This window comes from Somniosus microcephalus, chromosome 9 (assembly GCF_052327205.1).
Source record: "Somniosus microcephalus isolate GS21.2 chromosome 9, FLI_Smic_1.0, whole genome shotgun sequence".
Taxonomy (NCBI): Eukaryota; Metazoa; Chordata; class Chondrichthyes; order Squaliformes; family Somniosidae; genus Somniosus; species Somniosus microcephalus.
The window spans coordinates 186,340,468-186,355,950 of NC_140995.1; the positions used below are offsets into that span (position 1 = coordinate 186,340,468).

Sequence of the window (15,483 nt, forward strand, 5' to 3'; positions counted from 1 at the left end):
TAGCAGTATGACCTAAAACCTAATTTACCTTCCCAATGCCTTGTCACACCGCTTGCGGACCTTTCATTACTTATCAGCTATGCCTCCCAGGTCCCTCTCCTATTGCGTAACCTTTAGCTGGTACCCTAGCACTGTATACATACGTCTGGAGTTTCCCAGACCCAAATGCATAATACTGCAATTATCCCCATTAATGGACATACGCTGCACACTGGTCCATTCCCCATACTTACTAGAAAGTAGTAAGTAGGCATTTGTCGTAGCTTGAATATTCATCAATATAACTAATTTTTGTGTATTTTGAATGCAGCTGAGAAATGATAGCCCTTTAAATGGAATGTGATTGTATCTGTTTCATTCACTGCTTATATTATACTCAGCTTCTTGAGGCTGAGGCAAAAATTGTGGCAAGCATTCTATACAGTGGAAGTTATTATTAAAAGGCAAAATTAATTCAGTGCAAAGCAAAATTTCCCCATATTTCCTGTTGGTTATTAAATGAATAAAAGTGTATGTACTTCCTTGCAAAAATTATACTGTCTAGAGGATAGATTGTATGCTTCAGTCTGAACATTGGTGATTGCTATTCAAATGCATGTCATTGAACTAGAATTGTATAGGAGGTACGGTTAGATGGTAGTTATTTTAAATGTCAGAAACTGGTTATGATAATTCGTATGCTGGCAGATAACATTGATTCCATATTGAATTCAAATAATATTATAGCTAGAAGATGTGATGATCATTACAAACTGTTGAATTATTGCAACTGTTGGTTTTTCTTCACCATCACAAGGTTACTGGTGTGGCACTGAGAATTATTACTTTTCTCTGTTTTTAAACACAACTATTTTATCCAAGGTGCTGCCAATCTCACACTTGATCAGGCTTCTATGAAATGTGAGAGTGGCCTGGTGGTTAGCAGTCTATTTTTTGACTCTTCTCTCAATCTGACAGAAACTGATTGGCCACTGCTTCCCCCAGCAGCAGAGGTGAAATTGGTGAATAAGCACAAACCTTTATACAATCACTCATTGGATCATAAAGTTTGGAGCACTAATGCACTATACCATAAATAATACGTGTTACGACAAATTTCTTACAGACACCAGAGCACTATGACGCGGAGACTCTGGAATGGACGGATCGTCTGAGACGAGAAAAGGAACTACAAGAACGTGAGCAAGAGTATGAAGAAAAGATCAAACGAGAACACGAACAGCACAGGTTGGAGTTAAAAGCACAGAAGCTGAGAGAAAGTAAGAGTGTAAAAGTTATTTTATTGATGCTCTCACAGCAAAATAAATGGAGGAGAGAGGGGATATTTAGCTAGAGACCAGCGTTCAATAAAAACATTATTGTATGTTGGTTTCCTGTTTTCTGCTAACTCTTTCATCTATATTCACAGTGTCCCTAGTGAAACACCATCATAATGTTGCAATAGATGACTTCTCTCAAACTAAGCGAGCAATCCTGTTTTTCTAACTTTCCAGCTGCTTAATCTGCTCCTTTCCGAACGTTGTCTAGTAATTTCTGTGAATCCTCCTCTCCATTCTTGTGAATCCTCCTCTCCATTCCTCTTCTGAGTTGATGGTGCAGTTGCTAGTTCTCATAAAGAGAAAGCTGATGTTTTTGGCTCACTTTTCTTCTCTAACAATAATCTCGATATTTGTAAAGAACCTCCTATATTGTAACATTATGGCCGATATTAACTTTTTATCCCTGATAGATTGATTGTATCATCTATTCTCTGATCCCAATGGTATTCCACTATCATCCTTAAAATAAGTGCTTCTAAATTCATCCCTGCCCTATGCCATTTTTTCAATCTTTCAGTCCACACTATCTTTCCTTCTTAGAAATTTGTTCATGATCACTATTATTAAGAAAGGTAATCCAATCTTGCCTTTTTCAAACTACCTATTTGTTCTTAAACTATGATTGAAAAACAAGTATTGTCCTTAAATCTACACTTGCTAAAGTTTAAGGAAGGCACAACTGGCCCTCAAATTATCCATTGTCTCGAAAGTTCTGACCTAATGCATATTTGGCAGTATGGTTTTCAGTATGGCTATTCCACAAATGATAATCTGTCCAGTTGTACCTCTCGAGTTTTGTTCTTTTACACTTTCATGAATCATCTTTCATTGTCTTGGACATCTCTAAAACCTTAGACAGTGTCTGGTTCTGTGCATTTCTAAACAGATTACCATATGATCTCTTGGCAATGTCTTGTTCAAGTCTATCTAGTTTCCACTTGCATTGCTCTGTCTGTGCTGTAGCTAATATCTCATCCTTTGATTCTATGTTAACTAGGATTTCCCAGGGCTCCTTCCTCTTCCACTCAGTTTCTTCTTATCAGTGATCACTTCCATTCATCAGCAGGTTTACTCTTTTGTTGATAATTCCACTCTACTCCATTCAGATCACTGGTCACACAACCTCCAGTCACCTCTTTAACTTTGTAGCCCAAACAGTAGAATACAATCAATCAGAGGAAGTCATAATCAAACTGCATAGTGCTCTGATCAGATCATACCTTGAGTACTGTGACCAGTTTTGATCATGAACACACAAGGGGGACATTGAGACATTGGAGACAGTGCAAAAGAGAGCCTGGTGCCTGACCCCTAGTGCTCAAGATCTGAGCTACGTTGAAAGACTGGAGAAATTTGGGGGGGAAAATTGGGTCGCGCCCCCTTTGGGGCTCTAACTTCGCCAGCGCCCTGAAAAGATTAGCACCCCTGCACCCAAAATTCATTGGTAACACCTCGAGAGGGATGCGGGGCGCTACTGGAAGTGCCCCGCCTCCCTCTTGGGGCACTGCGAGTGAATATCACGGCGCTACGTGCCGCAGCGCCACACTCTGCGGCACGTCGCAGCGCGGTACTGCAGCCCTTCCACCCCTTATTAAAGGGGAAGCAGCGCGACCCAGGGCCCCACTGGGCCACCAGGGATTGGAGTGCTGGCAAAAAGAGCCCGGCACTCCAGAGAAGTGCCGGGCTCACGAAGCGCAGCTGGCACCCCGCGGGGGGGCTGCACAGAAGGCCGGGGACAGCAACGGGGGCAGGTGCTGGCAGGCTGCCAGCAACAAAAATGGCCACCCAGCACCTCCCCTTTAATTTGCGCCGCCCTGGCTGCAGGTAGGCCCCCCTGACCCTGTCGTCCAGCGGTAAGTCAGAGGGCGCTACCAAAGCTCGCGGCCGGGGTGCTGCGCACGGCGATGACGTTATCACCGGCTGTGCAGCACCGCGAGGCGCTAACGGTTACCGCCGCCACTAACCTCCTGCTGAATTTCGCGGGAGGCGTTGGCGCCGCACCCAGGCGCTAGTAGCTTTGCGCCCCGTTAGCGCCCCGCTAATGGGAGGCGCAAATCAACCGAATTTTTCAGCCTTGAACGGAGGTACCGAAGAGATAATGTTATAGTGATATACAAGGTAGTAAACAGTATGGTAAAGGTAAATCTGTATAGTTAAATTGTGAGAGTAGGAACACAGTTAAAACCAGTAAAGGAGAAATTTGGGACTGATAATACTGTAGTAAGTTCTTCGCACAAAGTGTGATCAATACATGGAATAGATTTCCAGATAGAGTAGCAGAGATGAGAACCCTGGTATCATTCAAGAACTAATTGGATGCTGCATTGGGGGGACTTCAGGTTCTTTCTGATTGGATGAATGCCAAATTGCATTCCTCATCCATAGCTAAGATCTTACAGTATAGTGCTTGAATCTCTGCATCTTCTTCTTCTCCTTGCCCTTTGAGACAATGAGTGTAGTTCCTTTCAGTTCTTCAAAGTCATATAAGTTCATGCTTCATGTAACTGTAAATAACAATGAGCAGCACATCTCTTTAATGGCTCCACCTATAGTTCTCATTTTGAAGGAAGGAATTGTATTTATATAGCGCCTTATCACGTTCTCAGGACATCGCAAAACACCCATTGGTTTACTTTTGAAGTGTATGTGAACGAATGTAGCAGCCAATTTGTGCACAGAAAGATCCCACATACAACAACTGAATGACTAATCGGTTATTTTTTAGGGCTGTTGGTTAAGGGAAGAATGTTGGCCAGGGCAATAATAACTTGCATTTATATAGTGCCTTTAACATAGTAAAACATCCCAAGGTGCTTCACTGGGACACTGGTTGAACTCCCTGCTCCTGATCGAATAGTGGTATGGGGTCCTTTACATCCTCGTAGGCTGACTTTCATCTTGGCCTTTCATCTTGGTTTCATTAATTAAAAAAAACAAATAAGTTGATCAGAAAATGCAATGATCTGAATGTAGTCTGTGGATTTTGCAATTCTCGTTTTATTCCTTTGTTTTATTTGACATAACCTGCATGCTCATAATCTTGCCGTTCAGTTACAATGACAAATAGCACTATACTGTTTGTAACCCTTTGCCTAAATCATTATTTTCGCAAGACAAAAAGTTTCACACATGAAAATAATTCATGTGGTTGATGGTTAAGATTCAGCCTCCTTGAGCTTTGTAGTGCCAAACTTCAGAGGGATTTGCTTGTATTTTTTTCTCCCCTGTTAGTAATGGAAGTTTTTCCTCTTTTTAAAAAAAAAAAAAAAAAAAAAAAATTGGAAAATATCATAAAAATAACCAACCTGTTTGGTTTGTGATAGCATGGGTACTAATATTTCAGTATGCTTTTATCTTAAGTATATAGCTATAAAAACTGCATCCAACTAATTTCTTTTTGCTTAAAAAAAATCATTGTTAAAAATTGGTCAGAAGGGGAGAGTAGTGTCACCATCTAAAACCATTGCTAACGTGTTTTTAAAAAACGTGCCCCGTAATAAAAATTACAATTATTCATATTCTTTTACAGGAGGCCGTTCCTCTGCACCAGCCATTTATCTGAGCTGTCACTTATGCTGCTATCCTAAATTAAAAAATGGTGATTAAAATAAAATCTGCTTGCACAATCATGTTGCAAAATATAGAGCATCCATGTGCAGGTATTGGTGTTTTGCTTTCTAGCTTTAAATTTGTAAAAGTGGGCGTGGCTGACAACCCAGATAAGTGGCTGGATAGCTGCTACGATAGAGGTCAAGCCGGATACTGGAGGGGGGGAAATGCCAGGGTAGGTGCAGCCATTTTCTTTTAGGTGGGGAAGAGGGAAGCACGCCTTATGCTTCCAAGTTGTCCCAGGTCCGAGGCTGCATCTTCTGGTGAGTCTCCATGCTCTGGAGACAAATCGGAAGTTGTTGGCTGAGATCATTTATAGTAACGAACAGGAGTTGATTTTTATTGTATATCTTTTTGTCCCTCCTAGTTAAAAACTAACAGATTAACGAGTCTGTTTAGTTCACTTGCAATTTCCTAAATTCTAAGGGAATTGACTTTGTTAACGCCCATCTTCCCGATATTGATTACAGTTGCTTTGTTGTCTAACCACATTTATACAAAGTAACTGTCATTTAGCTGTAGTTTTTTTAATGTACCATTCTGCCTGTTACAAGGACTGAATGCCTTTGCCTCATTCATCTATCAAGTGTGATCCCTATCCTTGAATGGATGTATCTATGGTGTAGGAGCAGATGGGTCATCCTGATAGAGTTGAATCTCTTCAAATAAGGTGCTTTTATGGAAACACTACTGGAACGGTATGGTTCCCTGCTAAGGTCATGTCTGGAAAAGTAATTTTTGAAGGCTGCTTCATCTAAGAATGACTACAGGGAGCCCTGGACACCCAAAATATGGCACCATCGGGGCCATGATCCCTGGTTGGGTTTTGGATCTGGCTCCCATGAAAAATAGGTGCTTTGAAAGGTGCTTTGAGGGCTTGTCTTAGATCATTAACTTCACCCAGCCATAGAAAAGACCATCAAGAATGCTACCATAGAACCTCTGAGATAATCCTGAGGATACTATACCTGTACTGGCCGCGCTAGACGTGCTCCTATCTAGTTATCCAGCAAGTTAAACACTTATTCAAAAATAATTCTTCGTGAAGCCGTTTGCTGTTTTGAAGCTTTACTTGAACAAATTTGTGAAACTAAACAAAGACAAAGTATGTTTTGTACATAACTGAGTACTATACATTCGATATTACATAAGATATAAACATATTTACAACAGTAGAATAGACTAATTGTATAACTAACTAACATTTGGACTAACTTCTATAACTATCCAATATTAACCTTTTATAAACATAGTGTTATCAAAATACTACTCTGACAACGTTGCTATTATGCTAAGAAACAAAGATACTCACAGATATTGCGCTTGGCCTAACATATGAAATCAGATTACATTGGATTGTGAAACCCTTATGGAATCCTCCATTACTGCCAGGTTCTTCCTGGAATTCTACTTCCTGTGTTACACAGGAAGAAAGGAACGAAGGTCAAATGACCTCTCACAGGAAGAAAGGAACAAAGGTCAAATGACCTCACACAGGAAGAAAGGTAGAAAGATCAGATGACCTTTCCAGCATACAAACTGCTAACACAATAACCACCACCAGAGGGTGCTATCTGCATATAAAATGTTCACTGCATGTAAAAAGTCCATTGGTCCAGAACACTCCCCGTCTGGGGTCGTTAACGACTCCACATAGTCCGAACTCTACTTGTCACTGGAGTCCTCTGGCGACAAAAGAAGAACCACCTCAGAGGCGGGCCGAGAGAAGACCTTCGCTATTCCTCCTTTGATGACTCTCAAGTCCACCTTTCTCACTCTCCCGTCCCGGCTGGGATGGGACTTCACGATGATAGCCATAGGCCACTCATTCCTTTTTACCTGATTGTCCCTCATCAAGACAACATCTCCTTCTTTGCGATCCGGCCTCTTGTCCTGCCACTTGCGTCGGCTCTGTAGTGTGTTGAGGTACTCCCTTCGCCACCTGTTCCAAAACGTGTGTGCCAGACTCTGGACTCGTTTCCATTCTTCCTTGAAGCGTTCTCTTTCCCCAAACTCTCCTGGAGGACAAGGGGAAACACCTGTCTTCTGGGTCAAAAGCATGGCCGGAGTGAGGATGAGGGGCGATTCTGGGTCTGAAGATACAGGAATGAGGGGCCTTGCATTCATCACGGCGGTGACCTCAGCCATCAGTGTGGTCAAGACCTCATGTGTGAGGCACGACGATCTACCTTGGAGAAGCATGCAGTCGAGGATACGGCGGGCAGTGCTGATCATACGCTCCCATGCGCCGCCCATGTGGGATGAGTGAGGTGGGTTGAATACCCAGGTGCATTTCTGCTCTTGGAGATACTTCTCCACACTGAGAGCTGGAACTAGATCCATCCATCTTCAGCTCTCTGCAAGCGCCAACAAAGTTTGTGCCGCAATCTGAGCGTATTTGCTTTGCCGGGCCTCTAATTGAGAAAAACCTTCTCAGAGCGTTTATGAAGCTGGAGGCACTCATTGTTTCTATGACTTCGATGTGTACAGCTCTTGTGGACATACATGAGAACATCACCGCCCACCTCTTGCTGTTGGCGTGCCCTCCTCTGGTGCAGCGTGAGACCACGTCCCATGGTCCGAAGACATCTACGCCTACGTAGGTGAAAGGTGGTGCTACTTGTAGCCGCTCGGCTGGCAGTTCTGCCATCTGTTGGTGCTCCGTCTTCCCATGGAGTTTCTTGCAGGTGACACATTTGAAAAGCGTGCCGCTGATACATCTCTTAGCTCCAACCAACCAGAGGCCGTCTGCTCTGATGGCACCTTCGGTGAAATGTCTGCCCTGGTGCTTCACGGCCTCATGATGATAACGCACAAGCAGAATGGCCAGATGATGACGACCTGGAATGAGGATGGGGTTGGTTGCATTCGTTCCTAGTTGAGACTGCGATATGCGTCCCCCAACTCTGAGAAGGCCGTCGGTGTCGACAATGGGATGCAGCTTCCGTAGACTGCTGTGAGGGGGTAGGTTGTGTTCTGCTGCTATGCACTTCAACTCTTCTGAATAACACTCGTGTTGGACACTCTTTATCACAAGGATTGTGGCTCTCTTGAGCTCCTCTTCAGAGGGACTCTTCCGACAGATGTGCCACCCATGGCAGTTACTCCCTTGCGTAGGCTGGGAGAAGGTATGAGCTATATGGGTTAGGCGTGCTATCGTCTTTGAGAGTGTTCCATTTGGAGAAACGCTCGAAGCATTTGGTGCTCATCAGGTCCTTACAGATTTGAGTAACGTTCGCTGTTACTAGTGGGCGTATCTCGCAGTCAGAAATAGGGTTGAGTAGGTCGAATGACTCGTTGATTTCGGAGAAGTGTGGGAACGGATCCTGAAGAAAAGCAGGTCCTGACAGCCAAGTCGTGCTACTGAGTAGGGACGCTGTTACAGATCTAGACCCATGGTCAGCTGGGTTCAGGTCTGTAGGGACGTACTTCCACTGGTCGGGGGACGTGGACTGTCGAATACGTTGGACTCTCTTGTTCACGTATACGTAGAACCGTCTACTTTGGTTATGGATGTATCCTAGCACCACTTTGCTGTCTATATAATATGTGATGCTGTCGAACTTCAGATCAATCTCGTCTTCTATGAACTCTGCAATCTAAACTGCTAATACTGCTGCGCACAGTTCCAATCTGGGTATGGTGAGGTCTGGCTGGGGCGCCAACTTGGCCTTACCAAAGACGAAGCCGATTTTGCTTTGTCCATCTTGAGTGGTGACCTTCAGATAAGCCACACTTGCAATGGCCTTAGCGGATGCGTCTGCAAAGACACAAAGCTCTTTGAATTGGGCATTTAAGGGAGAGAAAGACGAATACCAGCGAGGTATTCGGATCTCCTGTAAGTCTTGGAGTGAGTCTCTCCATCTGTCCCACTCTGCTTCCATCTCTTCAGGGAGAGGTGAATCCTACTCTTCAGCGCGTGTGGAGAGTTCCCTGAGGAGCAGCCTGCCTTGTGTATGGTGACGGGCTAAGAAGCCGAGAGGGTCGTATAGGCTGTTGACTGTAGAGAGCACTCCTCTACGTGTGAAGGGTTTCTTGGCGTCTAGGACTTGGAACGTGAACGTGTCTGTTGCTATGTTCCACGACACCCCTAGGCTACGCTGTAGGGGGAGGTCATCAGTGAAGAGGTCTAGGTCCTTGACGTCCTTAGCACGATCTTCAGGGGGAAATGCCTCCATCACTGCTGGTCTGTTAGAGGCTATCTTATGCAGCCTGAGGTTGGATAGTGCAAGTAGTTCCTGGGCTCGTCCGAGGGTACCGATGGCCTCTGCTTCGGTCGGGAATGACTTCAGTGCGTCGTCGACATAGAACTCTCGTTCGATGAACCCTCTCGCATCACTGCCAAAGTCGTCGTCGTCTTCCTTGGCAGCCCTCCTTAGTCCGTATATGGCGACAGCAGGGGATGGGCTATTCCCAAAGACATGGACACATTCTGTAGTCCACAATGTCTCTATTGGGGTCATTGTCCCGATACCACAGGAAGCGGAGGAAGTCTCTGTGGTCTTCTCTCACCACGAAGCAATGAAACGTGCTGGATATCGGCAGTGATGGCGACGGGCTCTTTCCTGAATCTCATGAGCACTCCCAAGAGGCTGTTGTTAAGATCGGGCCCTGTGAGGAGTACGTCGTTGAGAGAGACGCCCTGACATGGTGCACTGGAGTCAAACACCACGCGGATCTGTTCCGGCTTTTTGGGGTGGTAGACTCCAAAGGAAGGGAGGTACCAACACTCTTGGCCCTCCTGGAGTGGAGGAGCTATCTCTGCATGATCGTTGACAAGCATTTTCTTGACAAATTCTAGGACGTGTGCTTTCATCTCTGGCTTCTTCTCTAGTGTGCGACGGAGTGAGTTAAGACGATTATAGGCATACCCCCTGTCATTCGGCAGCCATCGTCTGGGGTTCCGGAAGGGTAAGGGTGCAACCCAGCTGTTAGAGCTGTCACGAGAGACCTCATTGTCCATAATCTGGAGGAACCTCATGTCGTCGATCGATGGAGCAAGTTTGTGGTCGTTGGCGGTGCGACAGAAGACTGACTGACCCGGGGTCTCTCCAGTGAGCATCATCTGTGTGCTGTCTGCGGAGATCAGCGCTGGGGTTTTCTGAGGCTGAGCCGTATGACTGAACTTCTCTGTCACTCGGATCTGACTACTGCATGGGGTAAGGTAGCTTGGACGACCATTCTCCAAGATGGAAGTCTTGAGTGTGCTCACCTGAGATGGCTTGTGAGCGCCCTTGAGGCACACATCTCCAACAACGACCCAGCCGAGGTCTAGCCTTTGGGCGAAAGGGGCATCATGTGGACCGTTGATCTGCTCCCTTATGTACCCTCAGGATGTCTCTTCCCAACAACAAAAGTATGCTTGCATCTGGATCAAGAGGTGGGATCTCGTCTGCAATGCGTCTCAGATGACGGTGATGACGAGCTGCATTCGGAGTGGGAATCTCAGAACGGTTGTCAGGGACTTGATTACATTCGATGAGTGTAGGAAGGGGGAGACTAATCTTCCCGTCGGCTGACTCAACAACGTAACCGCAGGCCCCCCTGCCGGCTGTTTCTGAAAGTCCAGCACACGTCTTCAGCGTGTAAGGCAACGGACTTCCTTTGACCTTGAAGATGTTGAAGAACTCGGATCTTGCTAGAGAACGATTGCTTTGTTCATCTAGTATGGCATACATCTTTTCAGATTCCTGGCGACATCCTGCAGGGTACACATCAATGAGGCATATCTTGGAGCATGCTCTTGCGCTCACTCCTTCTCCACACACCTCGGTGCACCTGGATGTAATCTCTGGACCAGCAGCTCCCTCTCTCTCCCCGCCGTGCTCTGAAGCGGGAGGAGGCGTCTCTGACTTCCAAGGAGCTGGGCCGGGGTGTAGTGCTGAAACGTGCCGATCACTTTCACATTCAGTGCATTTTGCATCCACCTTGCAGTTCTTGGCGAGATGGCTCGTGGACGAGCAGCACTTGGAACATATAGAGTTCTCTTTAAGATATTGTTTCCGATCTTCCAGGGACATCTCCCTGAAACCTCTGCACTTCTTTAAAGGATGGGGCTTGTTGTGGATAGGGCATTGTTTGCTCATATCCTCAGGTTTCTTCTGAATCTTTGTGTGCTCAGTTGAGGACACTTGCATTTTGTGGACAGATATTGGTGTCTTTCCATGTCTGTTGAACTTGTCTCTTCTGGCAAGTGCTGGGTGGGCGGAGAAGAAGTTGAAGCTGGGGTCGTTCCTGGCTTTGGCTTCTTTACGGATGAATTTAATGAACGCAGAGAATGGTGGGAACGCCACGTTGTGCTTCAGCTTGAACTTTGATCCAAACGTTATCCACTTCTCCTGCAGGTTAAATGGAAGCTTCTCAATGATGGGACTTACCCCTCTGGAAGTGTCTAAGTACGACAGACCGGGTAGGTAGCCGTCCTGCTTTGCGGCTTCGAGTTCCGACAGCAGATCTCCAAGGTCGCGGAGCTTCTGGGGTTCCTTACTCCTCAACCTCGGAAAGTTCTCCAACCTGTCAAAGAGAGCCCTTTCAATGACTTCGGGCGAGCCGTAGCTTTCTTCCAGCCTCGCCCAAGCCTTCTTCAACCCCTCTGGCAGCTGTCCCACATTGGCCGCTTTTATCCTGCAGGCCTGTCCGGCGGACTCTGGGCCGAGCCATTTGATAAGGAGGCCGAGCTCTTCTCCTGCCGACAGGTCTAAGCCCGATATGGCATCGTGGAAGCAGGACTTCCAAGCCCGATAATTCTCCGGCCTGTCATCAAACTTGATTAACCCCGAAGTCACCAGCTGGGTGCGTGAAAGGTATTTGGCAAGGTCGTAGGTGCTGGGACCTGTGCCAGAGTTGCCTTGGCTGGGGGCTCTGTTGGGGGTCTCAAGGAACTGAGAGGGGATTTGCCTCTGACTTTCTCTATTCGGCGTCCTATTCCTTTGCACCGTGTCTTCCGTTCTGCTGGGGGAGACTCTGCGGCTTGAGGCACGCCGTCTACTTTGACCTTGGTTGGCAACTTGTGGCATGTTATACGAAGTGCTTGCGTCTGTAGAGATGTGCGGGCCTCCATCCCTTTCTCCTGTAAACTGTATGTTGGCATGGTCGCTCACGTAATCTATGGTGCGCTGTCGTGGACTCTGCCACGGAACGGGAATTAAAGGTTTGTAAGCTGTCTTGGGAACAGCTCCCTCCAAAATTGCCTCGAATACTTGTGTCTCGGCTAATGCAGCATCTATCTCTTTTTGTTGCTGCAGAGCGTCTAATGTGGCTTGGAGACGGGCCTGTTCAGCTTGTCGTTCAACCTGGTGACTGGCCAGGTCAGCTTGGTGTCGGGCCTGTTCGGCTTGGGATCGGGCCTGTTCAGCTTGTGATTCAGCTTGGAGACGGGCCTGTCTTACTTTTATTTCTACTTCACTGTCCGCATGCGCAGCTCTGGCTTGAGCTGCTACCAGCTTAGCCCGCGCTTTGGCGATGGCTATGCTTACTCTAGAACCACCCGATGACCGTGAACCAACTTGCGATCTGTAGTAACCGGAGCTTATAGACCGATTGTCACGTTCTACAGTTTCGTCTGCCTGTTTAAGGTCTTCAACTTGCTGCAAAGCATTTTCGTTATTATCTTCTGACATGTTGATGTGAGGTAGATGTGCTCTACGAGGTTAAGGCTTACTCTGGGTTCCTCCTGCTCCGCTCTTCACAGCTAGCCGTATTGCTATCTTTTCACTGATATCTTTTCACTGTACTGGCTGCGCTAGACGTGCTCCTATCTAGTTATCCAGCAAGTTAAACACTTATTCAAAAATAATTCTTCGTGAAGCCGTTTGCTGTTTTGAAGCTTTACTTGAACAAATTTGTGAAACTGTAAACAAAGACAAAGTATGTTTTGTACATAACTGAGTACTATACATTCGATATTACATAAGATATAAACATATTTACAACAGTAGAATAGACTAATTGTATAACTAACTAACATTTGGACTAACTTCTATAACTATCCAATATTAACCTTTTATAAACATAGTGTTATCAAAATACTACTCTGACAACGTTGCTATTATGCTAAGAAACAAAGATACTCACAGATATTGCGCTTGGCCTAACATATGAAATCAGATTACATTGGATTGTGAAACCCTTATGGAATCCTCCATTACTGCCAGGTTCTTCCTGGAATTCTACTTCCTGTGTTACACAGGAAGAAAGGAACGAAGGTCAAATGACCTCTCACAGGAAGAAAGGAACGAAGGTCAAATGACCTCTCACAGGAAGAAAGGAACGAAGGTCAAATGACCTCTCACAGGAAGAAAGGAACAAAGGTCAAATGACCTCACACAGGAAGAAAGGTAGAAAGATCAGATGACCTTTCCAGCATACAAACTGCTAACACAATAACCACCACCAGAGGGTGCTATCTGCATATAAAATGTTCACTGCATGTAAAAAGTCCATTGGTCCAGAACAATACCAGGGGGTAAATACAATTATACAATTGTCTAGGACTTGAAGCTATTTGATGTACCTAGGTACATTTTTAGAGTTTTACTTAAAACGTTTTTCTACGTTTTACCAACTCAGACCACTCACATAGGCAAGCCCTCGCTCACTAAGAACTGGAGTGTGCTTTTACCTGAAAATATCGAGATAATTTGTAGGAGCTCATGGATCGAACTGAAAACTCTCATTTCTATATTTTGTCTTGCTGGTTATGTCACGTACCCTCACGTGATCTTCCTTGGCTTCAGAGGGCAGTAGAATAAATATTCTATCAGACTGTGACTTGGGCCATAAACTGCCACACAGAATTACTGAACAGCAAATGGGCAAGTGAACAGTAGATTTCCAATAATTACAAGCTTAAACTACAATGTAAACTAGACTTGGCACAAGGTTTTGAAATCATAACCATACATAGTGGATCACTGTTGACCATCTATCTCAGCAATCAGTAAACACCTCCCACCTATTGTGTCTCTGGTTCCGGGCGCTCAGCAGGGGCTCTGACAGTCCATCACTTCTAGCTGTGAACACGGAATGATAGGAATAGAAACATATAAGCAATCCTTTTTTTAAATAAAGAAAGCTGTGAGGGCAAGCTGTGGCCAGGCTCAGAAGGAGAATGCAAAAGTGTAGTTGATAGTTATTTTGTTGGTCAAGCAAGATGATCCACTGATGTGGGGAAGCATAGCATGTTTTTATTTTGTAGTGTTAAACAAAGACAAGTTATCGTGATTTGAATTAAGTGAGTCCAATCACTTGTGTTGCTCTGTATGTTCATTTGCTGTGAAATAAAACAGCTTAACTATTCGTATCTGGCCTTGTCTTACCATGCGTTTTCTTGGTCCACCTTCTAAAAGATTGAAAAAGCACATGTGCAAAAGACACGGATATGGGACACTTTTAAAAGAGATTGCAAAGTTGGAAAATAAAAATATACCATTTGAAACAAAAGGAGTTTCGGAATGCCATGGATAAGTTGAAGAGGTTAGAAACAAACTACAATTGAATAAGAGGGCATGGGGTCCATAGGAATGATAAAAATAAGATAGAATACAAGAAAATGAAGAGGTTAAGAATAGGATAAGAAAAGCAATGAGGAAGTACGAGGACAGCATCTCAAAAATATTCAGAAGAGCAATAAAATATTCCACACCTATGTCAGTAAAAAGAGAATTATTTAATGTGAGGTAGGCCCCTGATTTGTTGACCCAATTATTGTCATGATTGTTCAGTCTGCACTTGCTTATCCTGGATATTTATTTATCTTCAACATTATACAGTACTTTTAAAGATATTTCATTTGTTAAGATGAGTGTTATTAAACAATCCCCTCTTATTCGTTCTCGGAGTCATTACGGCACAGAAGGAGGCCATTTGGCCCATCAAGTCCATGCCAGCTCTCTGTAGAGCAATCCAGTCAGTCCCATTCCCCCGCTCTATCCCTGTAGCCCTGCAAGTTTACTTCCCTCAAGTGCCTATTCAGTCTCCCCTTGAAAACATCGGCACTTTATAAAGGTTCAGCATAACTTCTCTACTTTTGTACTCAATACCTCTATTTATGAAGCCCAAGATCCCATATGCTTTGTTAACCGCTCTCTCAATATGTCCTGCCACCTTCAGGGACCTATGCACATTAACTCCCAGGTCCCTCTGTCCCTGCACACTCTTTAAAACTGTGCCATTAAGTGTATATTGCCTCTCCCTGTTCCTTCTGCCAAAATACATCACCTCACACTTCTCTGTATTAAATTCCATCTGCCACTTGTCTGCCCATTCTACTAGCCTTTCTATGTCCTGTTGCAGTCGATTGATATCATCATCACTGTTTGCTACACCCCCAAGTTTGGTGTCATCGGCAAATTTAGAAATTCTACTCTGTATCTACAATATCCAGGTCATTTATATATATCAAAAAAAGCAGTGGTCCCAGCACTGACCCTTGGGGAACACCACTGTCTACCATCCTCCAGTCTGAAAAACAGCCATTTACCACAACTCGCTGTTTTCTGTCCTTAAATTTGTCCTTCACAAAATTATATACCTCATTTCAAAAGACTGAATTATC

At 44.8% G+C, this 15,483-nt stretch overlaps 1 protein-coding gene across 4 annotated transcripts in view; it reads left to right on the forward strand.

Annotated features, from left to right (window-relative positions):
• Positions 1 to 15,483, forward strand: part of lca5 (lebercilin LCA5) — a 128,651-nt gene that overhangs the window by 64,026 nt on the left and 49,142 nt on the right. For all 4 annotated transcript variants that reach the window (XM_085997692.1, XM_085997690.1, XM_085997693.1 and 1 more), the window contains exon 7: positions 1,106 to 1,259. In XM_085997692.1, coding sequence (XP_085853818.1) covers positions 1,106 to 1,259 — 154 coding nt within the window. The remainder of the gene's footprint in view (positions 1 to 1,105; positions 1,260 to 15,483) is intronic.